The sequence below is a fragment of the Podarcis vaucheri genome, assembly GCF_965113315.1.
Source record: "Podarcis vaucheri genome assembly, chromosome: 2".
In the NCBI taxonomy this organism is placed as follows: Eukaryota; Metazoa; Chordata; class Lepidosauria; order Squamata; family Lacertidae; genus Podarcis; species Podarcis vaucheri.
The window spans coordinates 19,340,330-19,353,936 of NC_138760.1; the positions used below are offsets into that span (position 1 = coordinate 19,340,330).

Below are 13,607 nucleotides of genomic sequence, written 5' to 3' on the forward strand. Positions count from 1 at the left end.
GTCCCTCAGACCTTGTGGGGGGCTGGACTATATTTTGGAAAAAAACAATGAATGAATTCTTATGCCCCACTGTTATGTATTCAACTCAGTACATAACACCCACAAATAATTCAGAGGTGCATTTTCATCAAAAGCACATATTCTACTCATGTAAAAACACCACAGGCCCCACAAATCACCCAGAGATGCATTTTAAGTAAAAGCACACATTGTACTCATGTAAAAACACACAGATTCCCGGACCGTCCGCGAACCAGATTTAGAAGGCGATTGGGCCAGATCCGGCCCCAGGGCCTTAGTTTGCCTACCCATGCACTGGATAATTGTCAGGGTCCCTTCCAACTCTACAATTCTATGATTCTGTGATTAATGAGGCCACACAGGTGGCGCTGTGGGTTAAACCACAGAGCCTAGGACTTGCCGATCAGAAGGTTGGTGGTTCAAAGCCCTGTGATGGGGTGAGCTCCTCTTGTTTGGTTCCTGCTCCTGCCAACCTAGCAGTTCGAAAGCACATCAAAGTGCAAGTAGATAAATAGGTACCACTCCCGTGGGAAGGTAAACGGCGTTTCCGTGCACTGCTCTGGTTTGCCAGAAGCGGCTTAGTCATGCACGCCACATGATCCGGAAGCTGTCTGTGGACAAACGCCGGCTCCCTTGGCCAATAAAGTGAGATGAGCGCCGCAACCCCAGTCGGTCACAACTGGACCTAATGGTCAGGGGTCCCTTTACCTTTACCATGCATTTTGTAACATTTGCCACACACACACACACTGATTGGCTGATTTGATAATTTCACCATTTCATTGGTTCAAACTGTGTACAACTTACAGATAGGTAGCCGTGTTGGTCTGCCATAGTCAAAATAAAAAATTCCTTCCAGTAGCACCTTAAAGACCAACTAAGTTAGTTCTTGGTATGAGCTTTCGTGTGCATGCACACTTCTTCAGATACTTCTTCTTATCAGATACTTATCTGAAGAAGTGTGCATGCACACGAAAGCTCATACCAAGAACTAACTTAGTTGGTCTTTAAGGTGCTACTGGAAGGAATTTTTTATTTTGTGTACAACTTGAAAGAGGCAAATGGGGAACAAAAAGCAAGACTACTTCCCCTGTGGCACCTCACTCAACCCAGCTCATTTATTTACTTATACCCCACCTTTCCTTCAAGTAATTAAAGGCAGCTTACAGCCCGCCCTTCCCACCCCCCACCCGGTAAGGCAAGGTAGGTTAGGTTGGCACCAGTCACTTCGTGACTTCGCACTTTAGCCTTGGTCTTGCATCTGACACGATCATTACACCACACTGGCTCTAGAAACCATTTGAGTTTTAGAACCTTCCCAAAGGGCAACTAGATTAGTGTATTTTTTGCCGCACGTTCCTGGATTAGGGTCCATCCCGGAAGTGGGGAAAAATTCTAAAGCTTTAAGCTCTAAAGCAGTGTCTACAGCTCTTTCTAAGGAAGATTTGAGTGGCCCTTAAAAGAGCCTTTTGAGAATTATTATAATGTGCTGTGGGGAGCTTAGCCTCCGAAGCCGTACAGAGTGCGTCCCTGCCGCTTCAGGGCATAGACTACATCCATGGCCGTGACAGTCTTCCTCTTAGCGTGCTCCGTGTAAGTGACCGCATCGCGGATGACGTTCTCCAGGAAGACCTTGAGGACGCCGCGTGTTTCTTCATAGATGAGCCCCGAGATGCGCTTGACTCCGCCTCGGCGAGCTAAGCGTCGGATGGCGGGCTTGGTGATGCCCTGGATGTTGTCTCGGAGAACCTTTCGGTGGCGCTTGGCGCCTCCTTTGCCGAGCCCCTTGCCTCCTTTGCCACGACCAGACATGACTGACTCTTTTCGACCTCTCCCCCGAAGTGAAGCGGCTGAGCGCTGCGTTTCTGTTTATGTATTGTGGAATCGGACCGGAGGGAAAACTTCAGCATGAAACAGTTAGGCTCCACCCCCCCTTATCCCCCGATTGGGTGAGTGACTGGCAGGCTGAATCGGCCAATCAAATTCAAACTCGAGATTTGGCGCGTTCCGAGAGCGCTGTTGGTTTCTGCCAAAAGGTAGAACATTTCTTTTGAGTTTTTAAAACGTATTAGACATTTCCACTTACTTATAGTTTGCCTTCCTTGCCGTTATTGAGGCGAAACACCTAATGGCGCTTATGAAACAGCAAGGTTTAAGCAGTGTTAATTCTGCCATGATATAGCTCAGTTCTCCGTCGTTCCACATGGTTTGATTTCAAAGATGTCCGTACTAAATGACGTTATGAAAATGTTATTTGGAGAGGATTATTATCATTAAAAGAGTTTGAAACTTTGGGTTTAAAAATCCACCATTAAAAGCAGCTGGCTTCTCTGCACATATACACCAGAAACTAGATTTTAGTAACTGGTTACTTTGTATGTACATTTAGCGGTTGGCTGTAGTGGTTCAAAGCTTATTCCAAAGATCAGCAGTCAATTCCTTTCTAATCTTTCTCTCTCAAAGCTCCTTGAGCCCAGAAAAAAAAGGGGGGTAACCCCAACAGAGTAGTACTCAGATACCAGGCTTCTATTGTACCCTACTTTCCAAGGTCTGCAATAATTGCTTTTGCAATTATAACAGCAATAATTGAAATACTTTATTGTCACTTGTACAATTTGAATACAGTGGTACTTCGGGTTACATATGCTTCAGGTTACATACGCTTCAGGTTACAGACTCCGCTAACCCAGAAATAGTACCTCGGGTTAAGAACTTTGCTTCAGGATAAGAACAGAAATCGTGTTCTGGTGGCGCAGCAGCAGCAGGAGGCCCCATTTGCTAAAGTGGTGCTTCAGGTTAAGAACAGCTTCAGGTTAAGAACGGACCTCCGGAACGAATTAAGTTCTTAACCCGAGGTACCACTGTACAGTGAGATTCAGCCTGCCAGTCACTCACCCAATCGGGGGATAAGGGGGTGGAGCCTAACTGTTTCACGCTGAAGTTTTCCCTCCGGTCCGATTCCACAATACACCCCCCCACTCAGCTCTCTTAGTCCCCTTGTTTACTGACGCACACCCACCAAACCTGAAATCAGTTGCCCTGTTGTTATCTTTTCATTCAGCAGCCTAACAGCCCACGGATAGAAGCTGTTCTTTACCCTGTTGGTGCGACTAATCCTGCTTCTATATCTTCTGCCCGAGGGCAGGAGATCAAAAAGTGGTGGCCAGGGTGTGACTCATCACATGCTGCAACACTAAGAGTTTTTATAATTTCCAGTATTAGAATGCAGCAATCCCCTAAGCCCAGAGGTTTTCAACCTTTTGGGGTCCATGGATTCCCTTGACCAACAACCTTCTTTCTGCAGCACCCCTGTGGGGCTCAGGGGCCCAGTTGTGTCACCCCTTTGCAAACACCCTCCCTTAACACTCAGCCTCATCTCCTCTCCCTACTCCTCGGGAGTCTTCTGGGTAGCCGCAGATGCCACCCCTGGTCTCTGAGCGCCACTCCCTCCTGCCCCAAAGAGAGCTGCCTCCTCACTCTGCCCTACAGGGGCCTGAGAAGAACCCCCTGGCCAGCCCCCCGAGGCACCATTCACCTGGGGAGATAGCTGCAGTAGCTGTCCTGGCTACAAACAGGGGTGCAAGCCTTTGGGAGGCAGAGGCGCAAGAAGGCATCAGAAGAAGGAGGGAAGGAAAGAGAGACAGAGCCCAGGGTTGCCCGCAGCACCCCTGACCATCATTCAAGGCACACCAGGGTGCCACGCGGGTGGCGCTGTGGTCTAAACCACAGATGCCAAGGGCTTGCCAATCAGAAGGTCAGCGGTTCGAATCCCCGTGACCGGGTGAGCTCCCATTGTTCAGTCCCTGCTCCTGCCCACCTAGCAGTTCAAAAGCACGTCAAAGTGCAAGTAGATAAATAGGTACTGCTCTGGTGGGAAGGTAAACGGTGTTTCCGTGCGCTGCTCTGGTTTGCCAGAAGAGGCTTAGTCATGCTGGCCACATGACTCGGAAGCTGTCTGCAAACAAACGCCAGCTCCCTCAGCCTATAGAGCGAGATGAGTGCCGCACCCTACAGTTGTCCACAACTGGACCTAATGGTCAGGTGTGATAGGAATTTTGAGGTCTTAGATATATGGTAATGTTCATAAGTGTACCAACCAAACCTGTACATAGATCAGCACAGAAAGACCGACCTGGAAGCATTTTGATTCCTAAACTGAGCAAATGTTTTCTCTGCAAGGTCAAAGTGGGAAACCTCCCCATTTTCTCTTTCTTCGCAAATCCTGTCTTAAGGGCACATTCAAGATATGAATAGGGTGTGAGCCTGTGACCTGGCCCAGGAACTAAGTATTTATCACTACAAAAGACTAGCCAGGCAATCCAATCAAGTAACCTGCCAGACAGGAGATAAACAAGGACAGGAGAAAAATAACATTCACATTTTTGTTTAGATCGCCTTTTTTGTGATATAGGTATGATGTATCTGAGGGGTGGTCTTAGGTTACACCCCTTCTGTGACGGATGTATGATGTTTCTGGGGGTGGTCTTGATCTACAGGGTGGCAATTTCAAAAGTCTTTATAAGGCCTTGCGTGCCATTTTTCTGGGTTCCTCTTCCTCTCCTGCGTGTGAGGGGAGCACCCTGTTGCAACAGTTCAATAAAGATCAAGCTTACTAGCTGCTTTGCTTCTCAATATTCTCTGGTTGGCCTCTGTTATCTTCTCCTACCAATAGGGAACCTATGTAAGGACTCTATATGGGCTCTTGGATACCCCATAAGGGAAAAGGGCAATTTTTTGTTTACAACACAGGGGTACCTTTACCTTTAAGCACAGGACCCAAAAGAAAACCAACAGAAAAGGAGAATATCTACATTTAACCAATTGGAAGCCAAGTTGCTATTTCTATCCAATGGGAATGGGGGCAGTGCAAGCCACTCCATTCATATCCATCAACTGTGAGCCCCAGTGATGGAGTTAACCAATCAGACAGCTGGAATTAAGCTGCTTTCATGTGCATGTTGAGTTAGTATTGTACAAGCACTCCTAGGCTAGTATGAAAATTCCTGCGGCGGCTTAAAAGCTGAAAGTCCGATGCATCAAGTGCATGAAATCCAATCTGCTAAATATTGCACACATGTTTATTGGGGGCTGGGAGGAGGGATACGTAGCGAAGTGAGTTTAGGGGGAAGAAATCATCATCATCTACGACCAGGCAGCGACTGTCATCTAAAAGCAAAATAATTTCACTGGCCAATTAAGAAGTGCATTGTTCCCACTGACTACAATTACCTAACTACCCTGAAATAAGAATAAAAATGGGGTCCCGTCAAGGGGTTCAGCTTCTTAAGGAAGACTGGACCTTCGGGGAGAGCGTACCTTTTAAGGCTCAAACCGATCGGGAAATGAACAGAGACCAGACCAGGATGTACAAAAGCAAAGCGGCTATAAATCTGATCTTTATTAAAGCTGTTGCAACAGGGTGCTCCCCCCAACCCCACAGAAGGCGGGGGAGGGACCCAGGACAAAGGTGTGCAAGCCCTTATATAGACAATTTTAATTCCCCGCCCTGGAGTCCAAGACCACCCTCAGAAACATCATACATACATCACAGAAAAGGCTGTCTACAACAGAAATCTGAGTGCGTTGTTTTTTTTTTTTTCTTTTGTCTGCTAGGTTGCTTGCTTGGATTACCTGGGCATCCTGGCCACTCTTTTGTTACTCAGTTCCTGAATACAGGTCACAGGCTCACATCCAATTCATATCTTGAATGTGCCCTTAAGACAGGATTTGTGAAAGAGACATTGGGAGATTTCCCCTTTCCTTCGACCTTGCAGAGAAATATTTGAGGTCATTTTGGGAGAGAGAAAATGGTTTCAGGACTTTGCTGTGGGTTTCAGACATGTGGTTTGCATATTTGTATGTGTTTGCTTGGTACATTTAGGAACATCTATTTTATATATATAAGTCCTTCAAATTCTTATAACAACCCCCCTAACCATGTGTACATGTGACTGCCACACTTTTTGCCTAGGTTTTAGTTCTCTTAAGACTGAAATTCTTTGCCTCTCACTTGCCTTTGCCTTCTCCCCAGTCAAAGACGGTGAAGCAGATCCACAGACGTGACTGGGGTCAATGGGGAAATTGCACACTCCAGCCGCCGACACAGTTGCACTGCCTTTTGCATGCCACAGCCCTTGGTGCAGTCGCACTGCATCATGTCTTTGGGGCATGGCAATTTAGAGCTCATTTGCCTAAAATTAGGGCAAGGATCAATGCCTTACACAACCTTCATGACAAAGCAGAAATTGAAACAATGAAATACTTTGTTGGCCTTGCTTTTTAGGTGTGAGGAAATTGCCCTGAGGTGTTTGTATGCCACTGCTTGGGTTTTTCCTAATCTGGTCTACTTCCTCTGCCTTCGATAGCAGTTTACACAGACACTGAACGGGCATAGCATTTCCTGAAAGCATCTCCAGACCAGATAAAGGTTTTGCTTCTCAAATGCCTATGCCTTTTTGAGGCATAGGAACAGGGACTGTAAAAAAGATTTCCACGACTAAGAAAGGATAGAACACCCCACAGGCTGGGTCAGGCAATTTTGAACTTGCAGAACCCGCCTCTGAATAGGATTGTCTAATAACCTGTAATCTAAAGGTAATTGTTCTTAAAACAACAGCTCCAGAATATAGAGTGCATTGAATAGTGTCCTAACTAAATGAGCACAGGTTTGCAGCCATGTATCACATACCCTCCAAAAATAGAGATGTCCTATTCTATTATCATTGTTGTTGTTGTTGTTGTTGTTGTTGTTGTTGTTGTTGTTATTAATACCCCACGTGTCTGACTGGGTTGCCCCAGCCACTCTGAGCGGCTTCCCTCCAAGATTTATCTGATGAAAATAGGGACGTCCTATTCAATAATAATAATAATAATAATAATAATAATAATAATAATAATAATAATTTTATTATTTATACCCCACACAACTCACTGGGTTGCCCCATTTACTCAGGGTGGTTTCCAGCATATATAAAAGCATAATAAAGCATTAAACATTTTTTTAAAAGCTTCCCTATACAGTGCTGCCTTCAGATGTCTTCTAATGTCTAGTTACGTATCTCCTTGTTTTAGGGGTTACATAGCTCCATACCCTCCAATATTTCTCCGATGAAAATAGGGACGTCCTAAGGGAAAGTGGGACATCCTGGGATCAAATCGGAAACCAGGATGGCTTCTGTAAATACGGTACTGTCGCTGGAAAATAGGGCCACCTCTCTCCATTGTTTTCAATGCATTTTGACATGCCTAGCTTTGCATAGGAATGGGCATGCAGACACGGAACAGTTTCGGGACATGTCGTTGGTACACACCATTTAAAGCACATGAACCACTCAGATCCCGGAAACTGTAGTTTAGACCTCACAGAGTGACAATTGCCAGAACCCTTGACCAGTGGCGTAGCGTGGGGGGTGCAGGGGGGGGCCGGCGGCACCGGGCGCAACATCTGGGGGGGGCGCTCGCACTCGCAGCTCTCTGCCCCTACCTGGCTCGAGTGCTAAAATCCACGGGTTGGGGGGCGCAAATTACTTGCCTTGCCCCGGGTGCTGACAACCCACGCTACGCCACTGCCCTTGACAAACCACATTTCCCACTTTCCCAAAGGATCTTGGAGACTGTAGTTTAGAGCTGCACTCCCCAGTACTCCTAACAAACTGTGGCTTCCAATGTCCTTTGGGGGCTGTCATGTCCTTTAAATGAATGGTCCGTACACAAAATAAAAAAAATTCCTTCCAGTAGCACCTTAAAGACCAACTAAGTTAGTTCTTGGTATGAGCTTTCGTGTGCATGCACACTTATTCAGATACACTGAAACAGAAGTTGCCAGATCCTTCTATATAGTGAGAAGGTGGGGAGGGGTATTACTCAGAAGGGTGGTGGGAATGGGAGATTGGCAGATAGCTGAGATGAGCCTGTTGACGACTCTTAACGACTGCAATAGGTCTTACAGGAAAAGGCAAGGGGTGAGAAGGTGAAAAATGGCTTAGTCATGTATAATGAGATAAGAATCCAATGTCTTTGTTCAGACCAGGTCTCTCCATGGTTTTAAGTTTGGTAATGAGTTGCAATTCAGCAGCTTCTCTTTCCAGTCCGTACACAGCCGTTGTTACTTTCAATGGTATTTGTACAGCTTTAAAAAGTTGGGTGAGCTAGAAACGATTGTGTTTCTTTTCTTTACAAATAAATGCTAGTCAATAAGAAGAGCAAGTACATAATTTCCTGCTCCCTCCCTCCTTAAATAAAATAGTTCAACCCTATCGAACACATGTGCCCGTGATTGCATGAGTTGGGGATTTTCTGTTCTATTTCCTCTTCATAAAGGAGGTCAGGGAAGCAGAGCAAAAGTGATTCCTGCTCCACCTGTCATTCTGTAAACAATTCAAGGTTCTTTTCTTGAATCTCCCCACCTCTTGGTTCCTACTTGAGAAAATGCTAGATGTTGAAAGAAACTGTCTGGTCCTCTTTGCAGATTGCCTATGTCACAGTCAGGGCTGGATTTAGGTTTGATGAGGCCCTAAGCTGCTGAAGGTAATGGGGCCCTTTATATGTCCAGCTGTCCTTTGTCAACAACAAATGGTCGCTGTTTTTTGTGTTGAATATATGCCATATGGTAATTTATGGTATGTAATAGGTATCTAAAGCCATTTGCACATAACAAAATATGTATTTTATCATAGTAATTCTTGAACTGAAATATATTTAAGAAGAAGTACATTAATAGTGAAATAATTATTAATTGGAAAGCTTTGGTTTTGGAACAGACTCCCGGAATGGATTAAGTTTGAGAACCAAGGTACCACTGTATATAAAGGTAAAGGTAAAGGACCCCTGACAGTTAAGTCCAGTCGTGAACGACTCTGGGGTTGCAGTGCTCATCTCGCTTTACAGGCCAAGGGAGCTGGCATTTGTCCACAGTTTTTCCAGGTCATGTGGCCAGCATGACTGAGCTGCTTCTGGTGGAACCAGAGCAGCACACGGAAACACTGTTTACCTTCCCGTCGGAGCTGTACCTATTTATCTACTTGCATTTTTTGTGTGCTTTCGAACTGCTAGGTGGGCAGGAGCTGGGACCGAGCAACGGAAGCTCACCCTGTTGCAGGGATCCGAACCACCAACCTTCTGATCAGCAAGCCCAAGAGGCTCAGGGGTTTAGACCACAGCGCCACCCGTGTCCCCCTGTCCCACTGTATATAGAAATAAGAAACCAGTGATATTTTAGGGAGCAGGCTAGCAGGCCATTACTTACATCAAAGGAGCCAACACAACCCAAAACACTGTTGCTGTATGTAGGTTTTATTTTATTTGTTTTTTATCTTATACAGTGGTACCTTGTGTTAAGTACTTAATTCGTTCCGGAGGTCCGTTCTTAACCTGAAACTGTTCTTAACCTGAAGCACCACTTTAGCTAATGGGGCCTCCCGCTGCCACCGCACGATTTCTGTTCTCATCCTGAAGCAAAGTTCTTAACCCGAGGCACTATTTCTGGGTTAGCAGAGTCTGTAACCAGAAGCATATGTAACCTGAAGCGTATGTAACCCGAGGTACCACTGTATTTTGGAAATGTACATACAGGTTTTTTCCCCTTCTAATTTTTTTGGGGGCCCCAAGCTATAGCTTGTTTAGCTTTTACATAAATCTCGCACTGGTCATGGTTCCCAAACTGTGGTCCTCAACAGACCACCAGTGGCCTGTGAGCTTCATTTGGGTGATTTGCAGTATATCTGTGAAGAACACTTACCATAGAACTCACATTGCAATCCAATAAAATCCAATAGAAGAAACGGAGGAGGCAATAAAAATGCAATTAAAAAACATACAGCATCTACAATTGCTACAGCAGGCAGGAAAAAATGGTCTCCTACTACCCTCAGCGATTTTCAAGTGGTCCACACATGGGGAAATTTGAGGACCATAGGAGCCAACTCCTAGGGGCCAAGGTCCCTTTGGCTCCCCCAAAAGAATATTTGAGATGCCCCCCCAAGTTGATGGACACTGCCATTCAAATGGTGTGGGTGCACTGTGTCATGTGATCAATTATGCCAGGTACGGCTTACCTGCCCCCTCCCCAATATTTTATTCAAGTTGGCACCCCTGTTGGAAACCATTGGGTTCTTGTGTTTCTCAAACACCTAAGTAGACAAAACTCCTCTAGTAATTTTGTGGAAGAAGAAATTTCATCAAGGGTAGTTTTAAATTATTATTGTATCATATCATATAATGTTTTGTTGTTTAGTCATTTAGTCGTGTCTGACTCTTTGTGACCCCATGGACCAGAGCACACCAGGCACTCCTGTCTTCCACTGCCTCCCGCAGTTTGGTCAAACTCATGCTGGTAGCTTCGAGAACACTGTCCAACCATCTCGTCCTCTGTCGTCACCTTCTCCTTGTGCCCTCCATCTTTCCCAACATCAGGGTCTTTTCCAGGGAGTCTTCTCTTCTCATGAGGTGGCCAAAGTACTGGAGCCTCAGCTTCAGGATCTGTCCTTCCAGTCCGCACTCAGGGCTGATTTCCTTAAGAATGGAGAGGTTTGATCTTCTTGCAGTCCATGGGACTCTCAAGAGTCTCCTCCAGCACCATAACGCAAAAGCATCAATTCTTTGGCGACCAGCTTTCTTTATGGTCCAGCTCTCACTTCCATACATCACTACTGGGAAAACCATAGCTTTAACTATACAGACCTTTGTCGGAAAGGTGATGTCTCTGCTTTTTAAGATGTAAAAAAGGTAAAATACCTTACCTTTATAATATAATATCATACAAAGGCAGCCATGCAGATCTATAAGAAGCTCCAAAACCCATAGATGGGCAATATATTTTATGAGGGTCAACCAAAATATGGTGAATTATTGCAAATGCCTTTGAGTTAAATATGCAGACTGAGCACATTCACATTTTCAAACGATTATTTAAAACATCCTTTAGCTATCTAAATCAAACTCAAGACGAGAGAGAAAATTTTAGGTCCTTTCCTAAAACCCAGACATTTCCTTCACCATTTCAACCCATTTTCTCTATCTGACGGCATGTGTACAGCTGCTGTGTTCATTATTTGAAAATAATATGGGATATTGGATGCTGATGTTCTGTGTCAGGACTTAGCAGCATTAGATTTTTTCCAGTTTGGGGCAAAAACGCTCTTTTCAGCTGTGAGCATACTTTCAATCATCATATATATATATATATATATATAAAGGTACCCCTGCCCGTACGGGCCAGTCTTGCCAGACTCTAGGGTTGTGCGCCCATCTCACTCAAGAGGCCGTGGGCCAGCGCTGTCCGAAGACACTTCCGGGTCACATGGCCAGCGTGACATCGCTGCTCTGGCGAGCCAGAGCCGCACACGGAAACGCCGTTTACCTTCCCGCTGGTAAGCGGTCCCTATTTATCTACTTGCACCCGGAGGTGCTTTCGAACTGCTAGGTTGGCAGGCGCTGGGACCGAACGACAGGAGCGCACCCCGCCGCAGGGATTCGAACCGCCGACCTTTCGATCGGCAAGCCCTAGGCGCTGAGGCTTTTACCTGCGTCCATATATATATATATATATATATATATATATATATATATTTCAGAAGTATTGCTCTTGGAGAAAAAACAGATTTATCTTCTGTAACATTTTGTCAGTAATTCTCATTCCAAATGGTTTTGCAACTTTCCAGCTCCACGAAATACGGTGGAGAAAATCAGCCTCTTTCATCTTTTTCCTACATCTCAAACATACATTACATTTGTGTCTGTACATTTCATTCAACCTTTGCCGGCTCGCAGTACCCACTGTGAGATTATCTTACAGAAGCTTTCTTTAAATGCCACATTCAATGTATCCATTAATCCCGCTTTATAAATATATTTCCATTTTTTTCCCCCAATCTGAGAAACTGATTTTAATATCTTTCCCCATTGCATCTTGAATTTATTACGCTTAGATTCCACTTCCATCAGTATTTCATAAATGCTTGCCAATACACCTCTGCTACATCTAAAATGGCCTAATATGCCTTTGCATCTCATCATTTAACGTCTAACACAGTTCGGTAACGTAAATGTCAAATGTTTATGCGCATGCACTGAAAGTTTGGGGAACTCATTCTGGACTTCTGCAAACCTTCCCCCATCCCCCCAAATATTGCATCTTTTATGCACATCCCAAACAGTTCCTAGGGAGAAGCAGAGACAAGATTGCATCTGATTGCCTACCCACGGATGCTTACCAAAGTGGAAGGTGGGGCAATTTTTTTCCTTTGTCAGGTGCAGACAGAGGCATACCTAGGTCTAGGCCAGGGGTCTGCAACCTTTAAGACAAAAAGAGCCACTTGGACCCGTTTCCAAAGAAAAAAAAAACTGGGAGCCGCAAAACTCGTCATTATAAAAATAACTTTTTTGTCACTTTTTTATTATTTCTTTGTTTGACCCCTCAGATTTACTCCTCCTCATAGAAATAAACGTTAAATTAACAAGTTACCTTTTTGTGTGTGTGTGTTCTTCACTCCCCTTCAAAACAGTGACCAGCGTACATGCCCCCTTTCAATGCAGTGACCAGCGTACATGCCCCTTACAATGTAGCGGGCGGGAAGGTGATGTTGGGACGGTGCGTGACTAACACACGCACCGCCCCCATGCGACATCACAGCCAGTACAGCGTCTGCCACAGTGGGGAGTGTCGGGGCGCACAATGCGTCTCCTCCCCTCGCTAGTATCTGCCCCGGAGCCGCAGCAAAGGTAAAAGAGCCACATGCGGCTCCAGAGCCGCAGGTTGCAGACCCCTGCTCTAGGCTGATGCCTGCCTAGGGTGGAGGCCCAGGGTGTGCCTCTTGCACTCTGGCTTGGAGTGGCTAGGAGCCAACCCACCCGTGGACTCCCCAGGGCTGCTCCTCTGGGCTGTCTGCACAAGGGAGTTAGGGGAGGCAGGCAGGCAGGCAGGCAGGCAGGCAGGCAGACAGACAGACAACAGACAAACAGAGGAGGGGGTGGAGGAGGAGAAGTACCTTGCATTAAAAAGGGATACAGTGGTACCTTGGTTCTCGAACATACAGTGGTACCTCGGGTTACAGACGCTTCAGGTTACAGACTCCGCTAACCCAGAAATATTACCTCGGGTTAAGAACTTTGCTTCAGGATGAGAACAGAAATCGTGCTCTGGTGGCGCGGTGGCAGCAGGAGGCCCCATTAGCTAAAGTGGTGCTTCAGGTTAAGAACAGTTTCAGGTTAAGAACAGACCTCCAGAACGAATTAAGTTCTTAACCTGAGGTACCACTGCAATCCATTCTGGAAGTCCGTTCGACTTCCAAAACATTTGAAAACCAAGGTACAGCTTCTGATCGGCGCAGGCGCCCAAGAAACAATAGCCGACAACCGCATCGGACGTTCGGCTTCCAAAAAACGTTCAAAAACCAGAACACTTACTTCCATGTTTTCAGCGTTCAGGAGCTGAAATGTTTGAGTACCAAGGTGTTTGAGAACCGAGGTTCCACTATACGGGTTGCAAATACTTCAGGTTACAAATGCTTTGGGTTACAAACTCCGCTAACCCGGAAGTAGTACCTCGGGTTGAGAACTTTGCCCCAGGATGAGAACAGAAATCGTGCGGC

The 13,607-nt window shown here is 45.7% G+C and overlaps 1 protein-coding gene across 1 annotated transcript; it reads right to left on the minus strand.

Annotated features, from left to right (window-relative positions):
* Positions 1–1,430: 1,430 nt before the first annotated feature.
* Positions 1,431–1,851, minus strand: LOC309526105 (histone H4). Its single transcript, XM_082212019.1, has one exon. It carries the CDS (start codon positions 1,831–1,833, stop codon positions 1,522–1,524), a length of 312 nt encoding a protein of 103 aa, XP_082068145.1. The 5' UTR covers positions 1,834–1,851; the 3' UTR covers positions 1,431–1,521.
* Positions 1,852–13,607: the final 11,756 nt, after the last annotated feature.

What these genes read in the sequence shown, in the direction of transcription:
- LOC309526105 (XM_082212019.1), bottom strand. Translation starts at nt 1,833, where the DNA reads ATGTCTGGTCGTGGCAAAGGAGGCAAGGGGCTCGGCAAAGGAGGCGCC.